Here is an 18,060-nt window from a genome sequence, read left to right on the forward strand (position 1 = left end):
GTATAGAATTTCATATTTTCTCAGTCACTCGGATCTGGTCTAGTGATAGGAGAAGAGGCTGGTTACCAATACAGCTAGACACGATTTCGTATCGACAACCGGACCGGTAAATATGTGTAATGAGCATTGGGTGCCTAAGTCAGGGAGGGTGTGTTATTATATTATTGTTAGAATTTCGAAAAATCTTGAATGACATTTCTAAAGTATAGTTCTAGTAGTACACATGCCAAGTTTTACAAATGTAACTTGAAAACTCAAAGACTTTCCACACAAACTTCTGATTTAATTTTCGCGACAAAAATAAAATTATGGACTCAAATCGTGCCAAGTTTGATTTGAATTCATTTAGTAGTTGTCCAGCGTGATGCCCGGTCCACATAAAATATGGACAGACAGACAAACAAAAAATGAAAAATATATATTTTTGGCTGCAGCGTCGGATAAATAATGCCCTCTTACTAAATTTTTCAAAATATCTTCAATGTAAAGAATTGAACTTGCTACAGTTTCTCGTATAAGTATAGATTGTTCATAGACCAATTTTTAAAATATAACTTCAAATATGACTGATTTTTATTTTTAGATAGTATACTCAGAGGCATAATTATCCGCTCACTTTAATATGACGCGAGTATATTAAAGTATACTTAACCCCTTATCTTTCCTTAAAGGTTGATTTTTTGCACCCATTACACTTCACATTCTACCATAAATCGGGCATATTGCAAAATATATAAATATATTATAAAATATATTGAATCGTCGTATAAAATGCAAAAAAAATTACATTAAAAACAAAAACAAAAATTCTAGCTCTTTAAGCCTTTTTTGTAGCATTTCTTATATAATATCTACTTGTAGTATATATTATATTTTAAGATTGCGATTGCGTTGTATTTTAAAAAAAAATTAGAGTATGAAAAAAAACAAAAAAACAATAACTTAATAGTATTTGGTTTTATTTTTACAAATAAAAATATATTTATATTTATTTTAAAGCTGTAAATATATATAGAATAACATTAAAACTAAAAATAGAATAAAATTAAAACTAAAAAAAGAATAAAAGGAATATTTAAAAAAAAAAATCTTCTGGGTCTTCTGATTTCTTCCAATACATAATATGTTTTAACTCAAACAACTGAACTTGTAAGTTCTGTGATAATGTATAAAACATGATGGTCTAAGATAATTATTATATTTTTTGAATTTACAAATATATATCCTCATCTGTTATTTATTAGTGCTATGAAATAAATAATAATGTTCACAGTCACACATTGCAAATAGGTTGCCCAGTTATATTGCGGCTAAACATATTTTTCATTCAAACTCCAGGAAACCACTTTTTCAAAGTCAATAAATACAGTTAACATAGGCATAAAATAAGCTTTCATTTAACTTACTCGTAATAACTTATGAATGATAAATAACATTACTTAACTGTTTATATCTGACATCCTCACAATTGCAGTTTGAAAGCAGGCATCCAGAACTTTTCAATTCTTTTGGGTATATTGTATCGACTAGTGTACGATTTTTTGGAAGGAGATTAAATAAATAATCATTTAATACTGATTTGGAGCTATTTAACTAGGCAACCTATGTGCAATGTGTCAATGTGAATGTTTTCTGTCATTAATTTGTTATCCCAATTAAGTATCAGATGAGGGTATATTTCTTATGCGGGATCTCGTACTATAAAAGAAAATTAAAATTATTTCCTTCGTAAATTACAGAATGAAAAACAAAATGTTAAAAAATAAATAAAACAAGGTTATGATAATAGCATTGAATAGAGATTACTAAAAAAAACTAATAAAAACAAAAGTAAATTATTACTCAATAAAAAATATAGAAAACTGTAGTATGCATATATACTTAAAGTATTATTTATTTTTTATTATTAAATTTTCGTAAAATTTTGTAACTTACAGAATGAAAAAAAAAATGTTAAAAATTAAATAAAACAAGGAATATAATAGGATTGAATAGAAATTACAAAAAAATGTCATATTCAAAACAAAAATAAATTATTACTAAATAATAAAAATTGTAGCAAACTTTAGTATGCATAAATATAAATATACCTAAAGTATAATACAAAATTTCATGAAATTTTGTTATAAATTAAATAAAACAAGAATGTGATAATAGGATTGAATAGAAATTACAAAAAATATCTAATGAAAACAAAAATAAAATATTACTAAATAAAAATTGTAGCAGACTGTACTTAGTACGTATAAATATAAATATAATTAAGTATAATACACACATCACTATCTAGCCCTAAAGTAAGCATACAGCGTAGCCTGTGCTATGGGTACTAAGTTGACTAAGCTAGCTTATTTAATACCATATAAATTTATATACATACAAATGGAGTAACTAGTAGATGTACTAGTCGACGCCCACGGTTTCACCCACCTCCCTTCCCCGTTCCCATGAGAATACGGGATAATATTACCATGATCAACACGCGGTGCCATCCCCGTAACGGAGTTTAACGATCAGTATGTGAAAAGCCTTTGGCTTGTCCAGATATCGCCGCTTCAGTGAGAAGATACTGTAACCCAGTGGCAGACCTAGTAATGAGAACTTGGGTTGGGTCATCGGCATATCTTATGTTATTTATGCAATCCGTATATAATGATTTCTTGTTGTATACAGTTAAATAGGTCTGTTAAGATTTCTTCAGAGTATAGGTTGAATAGTAATGGAGACTAAATGCAGCCTTGGCGAACCCCTTTAGTTAGTTAATTAGATGCCATAGTTTTCCATCTTTTTTCATTGCTGCTTCTTGATTCCTCGGTTGAAGATTCTTGTCATCCAACCCCCTTTTTCTTGGTAACTCCATTAGGAATACATTTTGAACTATGCCTATTCTTAATCTATGAAACACATACACATTCTGTTGCATTTCTCTGCAAAAACATTTAAGGAAAATATAGCCTCACGAGATAGGACGCCATAATGGTGCGTTGGCGTAAGATTTCCTATATGTTTTAATTTTTGGTAAATCATTTTCTTTAGCTATTTGAATCTTACTTTGTAAAATTGTATTTAAATTGTTATATTTATTGTAGACTTGCGTGTTATCTCTTCTTTGTTTAAATAGATCAATTATTTCGTCAGTAATCCAATATTTGCTACAGCTTTTATCCCTAAACCCCAGAGTGTCTGTAGCTGAAACTAATAACGCTGTTTTAGGCTCAACCATAGCTCCTCTTCTACTAAATTATCATTACTGATATCAATTAAGTCATTTGTCTCTTAGGCATTAGTGTTATACGGTCTGAACTCATGTCTGCACCTGGATAAGTTTTAACGCTAATAGTGGCATTTCGGAATCGTCTGTTTACACATTCGAGTATATAGTCAGTCTGATTCCTTACTATGTTTGTTCTCGTATGAGCAGGAGATTGCAAGTATACAAACGCCTCTTAGATAATTTGAACCACGTATTCATTACAGTAAGACTGTATTTTTTTACGGGATTCATCTCGGTCATTGTTTTTATTAAGACTGTGCTGCCCAATAATGTTGTGTAAAAGTATTGTTACCTTAGCGTTAAAACCTCCGATTATAACATTAAAGTTATGCTTTTTTGTAATTTTCAGTACCACATGCCAGTCCTAATACAGCCTTTCAGTCTTCTTGCGTACTATATGCAGTTTGGATTAAGTTCGTTCTGATAGGTCTTAAATGTAGCAAAATAATTCTCTCTGATTGTGGTAAATAACCTAATTTACAGTTTTTTACCTCCTTACTCCAGGATGCCTACTCCTTTGTTATGATAGTGTCCACCCGAAAATAAATTTCGAGTATTTCCATATGTTGGTATATCGCCACTGTCTTTTCATCTTGTTCCACTAATGTCCAAAACATTCCATCTTGTTCATTTCACCAACAGCGTTTAAAATTTTTCGGTCTTGTTGCAATGTTCGGGCATTCCATGACGTTACCGTTATTAAATCTCAATTCCAGCCCGGAGATTATTTTTCATATGCCAGGCATTACGAGACTTCTTATATTTGCTTTCGTCATACTTTCGATTTACTAGGAAAATTCGTAGTCATAGCAATGGTGTTCCGTTGCCTTTTCCTACAGCCATTTTAGGAATGATTTGAAAATTCCAAGGTCGCTGAAGCCTTTTCCAGCTGGTTTCCCAAGAGTTAAATGACTCTACCGCCACTGGTCGGTCGCCAGAGCTCCGTCCGTTATCTAGCTTAAATAATGTTTCGTTGCCTTTTGCTCCAGATATTTTAGAAATGATTTGAAAATTCCAAGGTCACTGAAGCCTCTTCCAGCAGTTTTCCCAAGAGTTTAATGACTCTACCGCCACTGGTCGGTCGCCAGAGCTCCGTCCGTTATCTAGCTTAAATAATGTTTCGTTGCCTTTTGCTCCAGATATTTTAGAAATGATTTGAAAATTCCAAGGTCACTGAAGCCTCTTCCAGCAGTTTTCCCAAGAGTTTAATGACTCTACCGCCACTGGTCGGTCGCCAGAGCTCCGTCCGTTATCTAGCTTAAATAATGTTTCGTTGCCTTTTGCTCCAGATATTTTAGAAATGATTTGAAAATTCCAAGGTCACTGAAGCCTCTTCCAGCAGTTTTCCCAAGAGTTTAATGACTCTACCGCCACTGGTCGGTCGCCAGAGCTCCGTCCGTTATCTAGCTTAAATAATGTTTCGTTGCCTTTTGCTCCAGATATTTTAGAAATGATTTGAAAATTCCAAGGTCGCTGAAGCCTTTTCCAGCTGGTTTCCCAAGAGTTAAATGACTCTACCGCCACTGGTCGGTCGCCAGAGCTCCGTCCGTTATCTAGCTTAAATAATGTTTCGTTGCCTTTTGCTCCAGATATTTTAGAAATGATTTGAAAATTCCAAGGTCGCTGAAGCCTTTTCCAGCTCGTTTCCCAAGAGTTAAATGACTCTACCGCCACTGGTCGGTCGCCAGAGCTCCGTCCGTTATCTAGCTTAAATAATGTTTCGTTGCCTTTTGCTCCAGATATTTTAGAAATGATTTGAAAATTCCAAGGTCACTGAAGCCTCTTCCAGCAGTTTTCCCAAGAGTTTAATGACTCTACCGCCACTGGTCGGTCGCCAGAGCTCCGTCCGTTATCTAGCTTAAATAATGTTTCGTTGCCTTTTGCTCCAGATATTTTAGAAATGATTTGAAAATTCCAAGGTCACTGAAGCCTCTTCCAGCAGTTTTCCCAAGAGTTTAATGACTCTACCGCCACTGGTCGGTCGCCAGAGCTCCGTCCGTTATCTAGCTTAAATAATGTTTCGTTGCCTTTTGCTCCAGATATTTTAGAAATGATTTGAAAATTCCAAGGTCGCTGAAGCCTTTTCCAGCTGTTTTCCCAAGAGTTAAATGACTACCGCCACTGGTCGATCGCCAGAGCTTCGTCCGTTATTTAGCAGGGGGCACCGCGTGGAGGTTAGGGTAACTATTGGGGTTGGCCAGATGTTATCGCCGCTTTCCCCCTTAATGCCTTATAATATACAGCCACTGTACGTATATGACACTCACAAATAATAATAAATTTACCTTCCGTGTATCATAATTTGAATTAGAATCAGCACACTGATTCACTAACTTTGACGTATGATTGTTGACATATACAAAATTGAGATTCTATGTAACAAATGTCATCTGGTGCCTACTGACAACCGTTCGTGGATATCATACTAGGTAGAAGACATTTCATGTTATTTTTATTAGGTTCTTATTTTAAACCAAATTAGTGAATAGGCCAGTTGAAGTGCAGAAAAAGTGTAAGGCGTTCTAGAAAGGCCGGTGTTTTAAATAAATCTACATTACAAAACTAGTTAATAACAAATCAAATATGTCAAATTACATCGCTTGCTTCATGTCCAAGGTCTTCAGGAGCATGCCCTTGTAGTACATCCAACAATGCTTTCAGTGATTGCTCACACAGAAGGACATCTTTGAATCTGGCTTGTGAAATAAGAGCAAACACTGTTCGCAAGCCAATGGCTGTGATCTGAAATATTGAATAACTATTAATTCACTTTGCATTTCTGTCAGAATTAGCTATAGACAACTAGTCTATAGTATGATACAAACTAAAACATTTACACATTACCTACATGTTTTTTTTTTAATATAGCATAAAAAATAATAACAATCAAATCAGTTCTTTTGTTTGTATTTGCCGGACCACAAACAACAGTTTTTTTTGTAGTTGTATAAAACAATTTTTAGAGTAGAGTTTTAAATATTATTTGTTAAGGTAGACTTTGGCTAATGAAAGTAGAAACTGAAATCGACCAGCAAAAAAACAAAATGGAGGGCGTTACTAAAACAACAGTGCAAATACTTAAATTACTCAAGTTTGATAACTGCAATTTAATTTTTTTTTAATATGTAGTAATGTTTTCAGCCATATAAGTTTTTTTAATAAAGATTAGTAGATATTTTTCTGAATTTGCTGGGTGTTGTCAGTCTCTACTTTCATTAGCCAAACTCTAATATATACATGAAACTATTACCATTGAAACTTTTGTGACAGACACGGGCGGTGCGACTTCTTCAGTGTCACTGTCATCAGAGTAATCAATTGCTGCGGCTTGTATCTGACGACATCGAGCTAAAATCGTTCTACGGACGGTAGCATAAACAGCAAACTGTGAAGGGTTGGGTATAAGAGTCGGAGCATAGCAAATTGCAAGAGCATTCGGCCGATTAACTCTGTTGAAGGCATCTCTAATACTAACTTTCTTCTGTGGTTTCTTATCATGTCGTCTGCAAAAAAAAATAAGACAATAATAATTATTATATCTATTAATATATAATAATATATATTTTGCATCAAAATCATCTCTCTACATAACATATAATTGAATTTGAATATTGATTCAATGAAATTACCGGGTCCATTCATTTTTCACTCATTCATCATCATCATCATCATCATCATCATCATCATCATCATCATCATCATCATCATCATCATCATCATCATCATCATCATCATCATCATCATCATCATCATCATCATCATCATATCAGCCAATGGACGTCCACTGCAGGACATAGGCCTTTTGAAGGGACTTCAAAACATCACGATACTGAGCCACCTGTATCCAGCGAATTCCTGCAACTAGCTTGATGTTGTCAGTCCAGTTTCATTAATTACCAACCCATATTCAGCTAACTGCTGAGCTGCAATGCAGATTGGCAGACTTCAGACACGCAGAGAATTGAGAAAATTTTCTGGTATGCAGGTTTCCTCACAATGATTTCTTCACCGTTTGAGACACATAATATTTAATTACTTAAAATGTTGCACACAACTTAAAAGTTGCGAGGTGCATTCCCCGGACTGGATTCAAATCCACAACCTCCGGAATCGGAGGCAGCGGTCATATCTACTGGGCTATCACGGCTCCACTAGTATCAAATAAAAGTTTAATAAAAAAATGTACCTGGTGCCACTCCAACACAAAGCTCGAAAATATTTCCGATAATTTTCAGGGTCCATACATTTTATCTCTGGTCTTTTTATTTTCATATCCATCTTGGTGATTTTTAAGAAAACACCTGAAAATTAACAGTGATGGGTACTTGAAGGTATAATATATAATCAAGTGTACCGACAAGTCTGCAGCATGCTTAGAGATATGAAATACTAGCAGACGCTCCTCGGTTCCGTCTGCGTAGATCGCATTCCCATGGGAATACTGGGATAAAATATAGCCTATGTTTATCATTGATAATGTAGGACTCTAATAATGAAAGAATTTTTCGGCGGCTCACTAGTTTCAGAACATGTTTCTTTTTTATAATGTTAGTATAGATATCATATGCTTAGAAAATCTGTGTGACAGCATGTTAAAGAGTTTACAAAATACATCCTTTGGGTTGTATTATATGAATATAATATGGTCTATGATCCGGCATTAGAAATATATACTGTCATCTGTTATTCATTACTTATCTATACTAATATCATAAAGCTGAAGAGTTTGTTTGTTTGTTTGATTGAACGCGCTAATCTCAGGAACTACTGGTCCGATTTGAAAAATTCTTTCAGTGTTAGATAGCCCATTTATCGAAGAAGGCTATAGGCTATATATTATCCCCGTATTCCTACGGGAACGGGAACCACGCGAGTGAAAGATAAGATAGATAATGTTCACAGTGACACATTGCAAATAGGTTGCCTAGTTAAATTGCGGCCAAAAACATTTTAAATCAAAAATCATACAAAATCTAGGAAACCATGAACTAGATCAAAGGCAACCTATTACAAATAATAATTAAATATCTAAAATAGCATAAAATGAGCTTTTATTTGACATATTAGGGAAGGGAATATATTAAGGGAACAAAGGGAAGGTTTACATAAATTTAAAAAAAAATATGCATTTAATACTATGTTGCCGTAATTAAATTAGGCAACTCATGTACAATGTGTCAAGGTGAATATTTTCTATCATTTATTTCTTAACCCAATTAAATAACAGATTAGGGTATATATTTGTTATGTCAGACCTCATACTAATAGAATTATTTAGATTTATAGCCTAAACCTTAGTAAAACAAGTATAGTTTTATGTTCATTAGAATAAACTTGGTTATTTGTTTTGGCATGATTTATATTAAGCCGGACTGTGTCTGGGTGGGCCGAGAGCAGAAATGACTGTATTGTAGAGGAGCGTTGTTTGTTTGTAAACAGGCCTAGACACAGCTCATACACTATAATAAACTTCATACAAAATGTATGTAACATTTCAAATCTGTGCCGTGACAAAAATTAAGTAATTGAAACTAAATTTTTCCCCCCCTCCCCATCCCTTCCAATTTTCATTAATGCTTTCATTCTTGTGTAAAATAAAGTTAAGCATAGTTTTACTTTACCATTATTGGGTATACAAACAATGATCTCCTGTTTTCTTACCCTTTCCAATACATTTTTTTTATCAAAATCAGAACACTCAGTAAAAACGTATGCATGGTCATACATAAAAAAACAATACACATTTAATTGATAACCTTCTCTCCATCTTCATCACTTGAAAACAAAACAGCACAAAATTGTGTAGTAATTAATAGTACTCCTTGTTTTTGTTTCAGCAAGCAAAAAAATATGTGGGAAGCTAATATGCAACATCCCACATAATTGATTAAAAAAAAAAGAGAAAATAATCATATTTAAACTAATTCCTACTAAACAATTTTGAATGATATTGACTTACTAAAACAAAGGACGATCTATTATTATCTGCAAATCACCTTACTACCAAAGTTAAATGAATAGAATGGCCTTCCCCACACAAAAACTTCAAAAATATAAGTCAAAACCAACTTTGACACAAAATTACAAACAATTATTGGGATAAAAATATTTCTTACACAAAGAGAACAGTAACAACACAGATGAAATTATGAGTTTCTGTAATTGATTTTAAATTTTTTTGTTGTATATAGTGAGTATTTTTTTGTTGTATATTTTTTTGTTGATATACAAATAATACCTAAATATTGTCTACAATGTCAATGTGTGTTCCAGAAGTGTTAAAACTATATTTATACATATATATAAATATATAAATGTAAGAAAACACAAAACTGTGCATGTGTGTATGTGTGGAGTACCTAAATTTGGATCACTTTTTGCAGTGACTATTAGATATGTTAAATGCCTACAAAATAGGCACTTAACATATCTAATAGTTTAGAACTTGTTGTTTGCTGTTGTAGAGACAGAGACCAGCTGAAACACAGTGCTAGCAATTTTAAAACAAGTGCCCACTTTATTTTCTTTAAAATTTTGTTGCTTAAGCCGACCCATTCATTTTACTTATGTTGATGTTATTTTGAATTGGGTGAAAACGTAAGAAAAACAGATCTTCTACGAATTCGCACTAGTATATAATAAAGACTTTCGCTCAAGCAAAGTTAATCAATGAAACAAGCTATGGTAGTTAAATGTGTAGGAGTTAGTTTTTACGCAAGCGCCGGTACCTGTAACCGAAAATAACACAAACACAAAGGGTCCATCCTACGCCCTCTAATAAATCAATATTAACTTTTATAACGCGTTTGCGTTATAAAAAATAATATTGATTTACGCGTTTACGTTTGCAAACGCACATTTAACTTATAAATAAGATATTTCTGTATCAGTCGCAAGAACAAACTTTTCATTACAAATAATTAAAATATATACTTGCTACTAAAATTAAATTAAATTTATTGATATTAAAATATTAATTGAAAAAGGAACATGACATGTAACAAATTATAAAAATTTACCTTAATCAGACTTCATGTTCATATTTTTTTCCGATTATGCTAAGTGCTCCGTGTAAGTTTAAAATTCGTTTATTTAAAAAAAAACTCACTGACCACCATCGCATAATTCTTCTACTTCTTTTTTTATTAGTCAATACATTCGACAAAATCAATACGAAAATCACAGATCACAAACATAGATCCAGGACACAGATTAGATATTAGTTAACAGGAGTCAGGATTTATTGGATTCATGGCTTAGACCATTAATAACTGGATGTGGTTCGCTAACCGTTACCCCTCTGGCAAAGATCAAAAATCTATGATCTAATGCGTTTATAAAAACTGTTGCTACAGAATCGATGTTTCATTGTTGTAATCGTTTTCGTCGTGTAAGGAGCTCCCTAAAAATGCCGGTTTGTGTTGTTAAATGGCATAAAACGGCCAAAAACTTGTAGTTTAGTAAAAGATGGAGTAACGTTTCATTTGAAAGTATTTAAACCTTAATTTTATCAAATTTTTAATAAAAACAATTTATAAAAAGAATCGATTCTTTTGACGAAACAGCCAAACATCGATGAGTAATCGAATATTCTATGTATTTAATCTGTGGATAGTCTAAGCAATGTCACAGTAAATATGCAAGCAGTAGTTTGCCTTCATACTAGAGGTCGAAACGCGAGCTATACCTCAATTTCAATTTCAACTTACTAGTTAAATAGATTTTATTCATAGAAATAAGGCTAACTCACTAACATACTAAACTTAAAACAGATATACTAACAATATACTATCATAGAAAAAAAAATTAAAACTGTTACTCTTATTAATTGAAAAACTTGTTTAATGTAACAATGTAAGGAATAATAAAGGCTTTGAAATTGAGAAAAACATAAGGGATTAAAGGGCTAACATAATCTACGGAACCCTACACTGCGCGTGGCCCGACAAGCACTTGACCGGTTTTTTAATATTTGGTCACGTAGTGTGGAGGTAATACCTAGATGGCACGACCTATCCTTCAAGGTCATTAATTAGACAAAAAACAACACGCATTTTATTGATCACTTCCTATTTTACTACAATTTTTTGACGGCCTCCGTGGCGCAGTGTTATGCGCGGTGGATTTACAAAACGATCCCCGGCTGGGCAAATTGAGATTTTCTTAATTTGTCCAGGTCTGGCTGGTGGGAGGCTTCGGCCGTGGCTAGTCACCACCCTACCGGCAAAAGACGTACCGCCAAGCGATTTAGTGTTCCGGTACGACGCCGTGTAGCAACCGAAAGGGGTGTGGATTTTCATACTCCTCCTAACAAGTTAGTCCGCTTCCATATTAGACTGCATCATCACTTACCATCAGGTGAGATTGTAGTCAAGGGCTAACTTGTAAAGAATAAAAAAAAAAATTGAAATATTTTATTTGTTTACATAAAAAAAGTATATTTACAATCACAAAACTAAATGAAAATACAAAGTTGGCAAATGTAATTAAAATGCTGGAGGCAGGCAGCCCTATCACATGTTTACGTACCGCGCGCTGTAAGTATTTATTTCAAAAATACAGCCGAGTATACTGCTTGTATATATTTTTACTGTGCACAATGTGTTTGTTAGTGTGTGTGAAAATTACGCGTGTGTGTATTGCGAGTCAAATTTATAGTTGTGTGTAGTGTATGGACACAGAGTATACTTAATGGTGTTAAATATTTTCGATGTGTGAGTTTACCTCGTCCCCCTCAAAAAATGACAGACTTTTTTGTTGGTGAATTTGGGTGCGAACCACGTCCAGTTATTAATGGTCTAAGATTCATGAACACACCATAGAGGAGAGTAAAAAAAATGTCCATAGATAAATAATAGTCTCCCTACCCTCCCTACAGTGTGGTTAGCGTGGCTATAGTTTGCCTAGGTTTGGCTAATAGAAGAATGTAATGGAAGTATATAAAGGTGTCAAAGGAAAGTAGAGACTAAAATCACTTTAGGACATTAAAAATAATTCTTTTTACTGGTCTAAGAAAATCGCCCGCCCATATATTCCATCGCCAAAGGAGATGGTCCAAAATTGTATGGAATCCAGGTCCAGTCCTTGTGCCCTAGCGGAAATAAAAGAAAATATTTTTTTTAACTATTTTTGATCATACAAATCTACGAATTTACATTAATTCTTTCGAAATAATTTTCATTATCTCCCAAGAAATGCAACACTATTATGGGCATAGATTTACGATTCGTGATTATGGGTAATAATGTGGGTAATAATGGCGGATTGATGACGTTTTCAATGCAATAATCGATTTGACGTTTACTGTCAATTGTCATGTCATAGTTGCTTTAAGGGCGCCATCTTGATATAACTCAAAAACTTGGGTTTTAATTTTATTTATTTCTTTTTATTTAGTTACATTTATTGACTTTAATAAATCCTATTAGGTTTTTTTTAATGGACAATTTTTTTAATGAAACGGGGTACAAGAGTGGTCCTGAAATGGACCATCTCCTTTAAAAAAAATGTATATTCTCCAAATTATAGTGCAAATATTGGAATAACTGAGTTTAATACATATAGTATAGGTAGTAATGTATTCACAAACAAAAAAATAATTTAAGCAAATTATGAAAACGCATGTCTTTTAATTTGTCAAAATGATTTTTATTTCGATTTCAGTCGATTTCAGTATGCGATTTTAGTCTCTACTTTCATTAGCCAATCTTCTAATAAATAAATGCGAAAGGTCATTTACACATACAAAGATGAAAGACAAGAAGTTAGTCTATAGAAGGTGGGTTAAGAACGAATTCTACGATTGGGCCGGATTAAAGAACTAAGTCTAGAGGCTTTCATAACTATGTATGGAAGCCCTTATTTTTTTATGCTACAAATTTTAAATTCAGCAGAGCGGTGGGTTATAGCTGTTATCAACTAATTTTGTGACAGAGCCGGATTAAGAAGGTTTAAGGGCTCTTGCAAGTTTAAATAAAAGTCCTTCATTTTATATGCTACAAACTTGAGCAAGGCGGTATTTTAGGGTTAAAATACGTCCGTTACAAACAAATTTTGACATAAATCTATAAGAGGTCTAAAGGCTGTAGCAAGTTTATTTGAAATTCCTTTTTTTTTTGCTTCAAACTCGAAATTTGCCAATGCGGTAGTTTATAGACGGTAGACGTCTGTTAATTAATTTTGTGAGAGGGCTGGATTAAAGAGGTATAAGGGCTCTCCACCTCCCTGCCAAACTTTATTTTTGCTTTTATCAAAAAATCATAACTATTTGGCATTACTAAATAAAACAAAAACTGGTGTATTTGTTTAAAGTTATTAAAGTTCTAATATAACAAAGTTTCAAGTGATTTTGCATTCTCCATAATTTATGTATACAACAAAATATCTATCATAATCAAGTATCAAGGTAGTTGCAATCCTAAGTAATAACACAGGGTTACCAATTGAACGACAAAAAGTGACTACAGCGCCCTTATTTATTTTCTACTCTTTTATGTCACACTGGTCGCACTTATATGTCAACTTGGATAATGTTAACGACATTTTAATAGTTAATATTAATCTTTGACAATAATAATGACGATGATGATAATTTATTATGATGACTTCTTGTTTTTGTAAAACTGGCTTAACTGCTGGGTTCTAGGCCTTTTGAGCCTTTCTGACGTTTCTATTTCCGTTTCCGTTGTTACCATATAGAAAATAGTTTCCCTAAAAAAGGGTAAACAAAATTTATTATCCATAAGTTGGTAAGGCAATTGTAACACCACTTGACTAATTGGTATGACGGCATATCTTTCACACCTTGCCTTCTACCAAACATGTAGACCACGACATGATATAAAATTTATTGTCCTTCCTAAATTCAAATCGCGCGCGTTACAAAATTTAACTACTGATATTATAATATGTAAACGACCCGCGTTATCAGTATGCAACCGAGGGGCAACAAAATTCCACACATAGCACCCGCGGAGCTTATGACAGCCGCATATGACAGCGGTCACCCACGATGTCGTTGAGTTAATGGAACAACAACCTCGGCTGTTGTTCCATTAACTCAACGACATCGTGGACCCTCAAAAGTTCCCATACCCAGAGAACAAAGAAACAACAGAATCCAATACCTCCATTACACCTAGCCAGCCGTTAAAAATCATTTTTATCAAGGTCTGGTTGAAGAGTCACCCGCGCTTCAAACCTTACAGTTTTAACTGAACGGACAAACTGTAGTATAAAAGCAAACATGCCTATTGCTTAGTATCTACGCACGGTTAGATTTGCCCTGTGTCTACACAAGGTAAGATAGAGCTTTACAATAAATTAAATTATAGAGCTTAAATAAATTAATTTCTTAGATTATATTTGCCTGTTGTTAGCTGGTGGTAGGTATTGACACGTGATATTTATTAAATTCTTAGAATGCACATGAGAGCCGTGATTGCCAAGTGGATAAGACCTCTATCTCCGATTCCGGATGGTGTGGGTTCGAATCCGGTCCGGGGCATGCGTAACCTTCCATTCTTCAGTTGTGTGCATTTTATCTAAGGTTTATAGTTTATCTATGGGCCTAATATATAAATGTGGGGGTGCATATTTTTCTCCCCTAATTTAGGGATTTTTGGGACTAGGGATAATAGGCTTTGGCAACTCCGATTGCTGGACACAGACAAAAGCAGGAGTAGAGCAGTGAAGTGATTAACTGAACCACTATTGATGGTCGTGATGGTGATGGTGAAGTGAACAAAATGAATGCGTTATTATTAATCATACCTATGGGTTCATATATTTTTTTAATGTTTTAGTGAAAATAGAAAACATGACAATAATGCGTGCCGAACCTTTTATACCCGACTGAATAGGCGTCTTTGAGTCACCCCGGTTAGTAAATACTTATTAAATTGATGGCTGTCTGAGGTTATTTGTTGTGACATGTTGGTATATGTGTAAGTAGATATATCTACAACAATTTGTCATCACCGATTATTTTAATTAAAATAACTTGTGTAATTTTGTAAATGAAATTTTGCTAATATACTAGATAGTAACATGTGTTTTTGTGAGAACGCTGTCCGATGGTTTACGTAAATCTAAGAGGATGTCTGCAATGCTTACACCCCTGTTTTTTACTTGGCGTTGGTCTTTCGCTTTGTAGAGAAACGAACAATATCCATTCAATGTGCCGAAAAGCAAATCAAGGTGCATCCGTTACGTTTATTTTCTACATGCATGTTGCACGATAATTATTGTTTTTATAAAGCAATTAATCTGCTTATTAAATTTCAAAATTCTGTGAAAATCAGTTTTGCATAATATGATTGAGTAAGTAATAAATTATTACGTTCGCATAACATTCTCTTTCTAATTTTTAAAAAGCGTTTTATTATAATTTAATCACTGATTTAATTTAAATGCTTTAAGTAGGTAGGTACCTATATGTTGATACAACAAAGATTTTCTCCACATAGAGTATGTAGAAGATTTTTAAATAAGTGAAAATGATGAAAAATAATAAAGAGCGTTCCTACAATAGCCACTTTTTATTCTATATTACTCATTTAAAGTTTGGTTTCTTAAATCTTTATTACTAATAACTGAAGTAATGTTATCCATACCTTTTTTTTTGTATGGTAGAGTTACTTTTTCTTTGGTTAATAGTTTTCTCTTGATAATATTTACTTCTATTAATATTGTAAAGTAAATAAACTTTCTTTGTAGGGATATAATGGGTTTGTTTACCACAACTGTTTTCCAGTGTCTGGGTGTATTTATAATACAAGTGGTCGCCCACAACTTTGTCCGGGTAAAACCATATCCCTACCCTACTCTATCCGTCTCCTGGTTCTCTCCTCTTCACTAATCTTCAGCCAAATCGGTTCAGCCATTGTTGAGTTTAACTTACACAACTTTCTTTTATAAAGTATTTATATATGTTGTTTAGATATATATTATATATGTTTCAATAAAATCTGCTCACTGTTTGGAAGCTACACTAACCATGAGTTCTATAGGCTGTATTATGTTTTCAAAAGATTTAGGGATCCTTCCTATAACTCTAATAATGTTAACAAAGCTGTAAAAATTTTAGCTAAAATATTGTTTACATTGTGTGCGCTACAAAAACTATTGATGTTAGAATAAAATAATGGACTACAACTTTGCAGAACACATAATTTTTTACAAAAAAAAGTTGCAGCAATTTATACTTACCTAACTACTATAGTCATGATACAATAAGTGTTCTTTTATTTAAAAAAAAAATAATGAATATGCCGCCATTAGAAAAGGCTCTTTATTTGTATATTGGTATTGTTTCTTATCAAAATAATCATAATAGCAAATGTTTAAAAATGTAAGTAATAGATAAAAGTTGAGTAGTGGCCATTCTACTCGAGAAAGGCTGAACCATTTTAGCTAAAATTTGGTGGAGAGGTTGCTTACAACCAGGAGTTGTACATAGGATACTTAGGGTAGGAGTAGGGTAAAGGTTGGGTAAAGGTAGAATAGGGCAGGGTAGAGGTAGGGTAGGGGTAGAGATTGGATTGGATAGGGGTAGGGTAGTGTATGTGTAAGGTGGGAGCAGAATAGGATAGGTAGGGAATAAGTCAAAGCGAAGCTTGACCGGACTGCTAGTTTATTTATATCATAATCATTAACAACCAATATTCTCACTGCTGAGCTCGACTCTCCTCCCCTGAGAGAGAGGAGTTAGGCCAGTTTATTAATACAAACAAAAAAATAGGTTTAAATGTCAGATGTCTTCCTCTTCATTGCTCTACATAATTTAATAATGCTGCATATTTCTTTACATTATACACAAACTAGTACTTCCAGTTTCTGTGAAAAAACAGGGATAGAATAGCCTATGACACAAATAATGTAGCTTTCTAGTTCAGTAGACTTTACCTCTTTATAATATTAGTAAGTATAGAGTTGTCAGTGCTCTCAAGTTCCTACTACATTCGAAGACAAATTGTCTTCTGGGAATAGAAGACACTAAAGTTTGTATGGATGTTTGTTTATCTTTAACGCTGCAACAACTGAACTGATTTGGTTGAAATTTTAAATGGGAATAGATTATACTCATAAAAAAATGTTAAGTATGTAATATTTTTTTTTGTTCACATACAAGGCTCATCCCAAAGCCTCTGTGAAGAAGGCCAGTGATGGAGGTTGGAGCGCGTGCACTGGATGTATTACCCCTGCTGCAGGAGAGAGTGGCATCTCTCACTGGAGGGCGGGACCGGCGCGGCGGGCCTATAATATGGTTCCCCGCAAATTCACGACGCGATCGCGTCACACCAGATGACTATCGACGCTTGCTTCATTACCTTATTAGCATACCTAGGTAAAGATATTTATTTGGCAAACATTATAAGGCTCATGAATTTTTAATATTTATATTAACCTTGGGGTCAAAGATTTGAATTGAGGGCAGGCAAAGCTTAAATATTTACCAGAGAATGCATCTTAATCAATTTTGTTATTTACAATTCATATAAACTTTGGATAAGGATGTGTAATGCTAAAGAAATTACATAAAGTTTGAGTAAGAGTGGAGTTTCTACTTTAATAAAATAATAAATTAATTTGGGATATTGAATGTTTAATTTATTCTTATCATTGAACTGTGTACTATTTTAACAAAGTAAATATAGAAGACAATGCTCCATATTTATTGTTATATTATGTAAATCTTGATAATATTTGTATTTACTACTAGGTTAATATAATTAAAAATGTGGAGAGTTAGTGCAGTGGGTTGCGTCCCTGCTTTCTGTATCCAC

General features: G+C 33.5%; 2 protein-coding genes across 5 annotated transcripts in view; one reads left to right on the forward strand and one right to left on the reverse strand.

The window, feature by feature from the left end:
- Positions 1 to 937: 937 nt before the first annotated feature.
- LOC128199754 (E3 ubiquitin-protein ligase MYCBP2-like) lies at positions 938 to 10,466 on the reverse strand. Its single transcript, XM_052890871.1, has 4 exons — positions 10,294 to 10,466; positions 7,461 to 7,575; positions 6,525 to 6,777; positions 938 to 6,016 (listed from the first exon to the last, which is right to left on the reverse strand). The coding sequence occupies exons 2-4, from the start codon at positions 7,550 to 7,552 to the stop codon at positions 5,861 to 5,863; spliced, it is 501 nt and encodes a 166-aa protein (XP_052746831.1). The 5' UTR covers positions 7,553 to 7,575; positions 10,294 to 10,466; the 3' UTR covers positions 938 to 5,860.
- Positions 10,467 to 14,950: 4,484 nt separating this feature from the next.
- The window catches only part of LOC112042907 (kalirin), a 172,062-nt gene continuing 168,952 nt past the window's right edge, over positions 14,951 to 18,060 (forward strand). For 2 of the 4 annotated variants that reach the window (XM_052890745.1, XM_052890747.1), the window contains exons 1-2: positions 14,952 to 15,154; positions 17,406 to 17,621. In XM_052890745.1, coding sequence (XP_052746705.1) covers positions 17,440 to 17,621 — 182 coding nt within the window. In that variant the 5' untranslated portion in view covers positions 14,952 to 15,154; positions 17,406 to 17,439. Of the gene's footprint in view, positions 15,155 to 15,234; positions 15,473 to 17,405; positions 17,622 to 18,060 lie in introns of those variants that run through there. The other 2 variants (XM_024078110.2, XM_052890746.1) reach the window with 2 other exon arrangements.

Source organism: Bicyclus anynana, chromosome Z, assembly GCF_947172395.1.
Source record: "Bicyclus anynana chromosome Z, ilBicAnyn1.1, whole genome shotgun sequence".
NCBI lineage: Eukaryota > Metazoa > Arthropoda > Insecta > Lepidoptera > Nymphalidae > Bicyclus > Bicyclus anynana.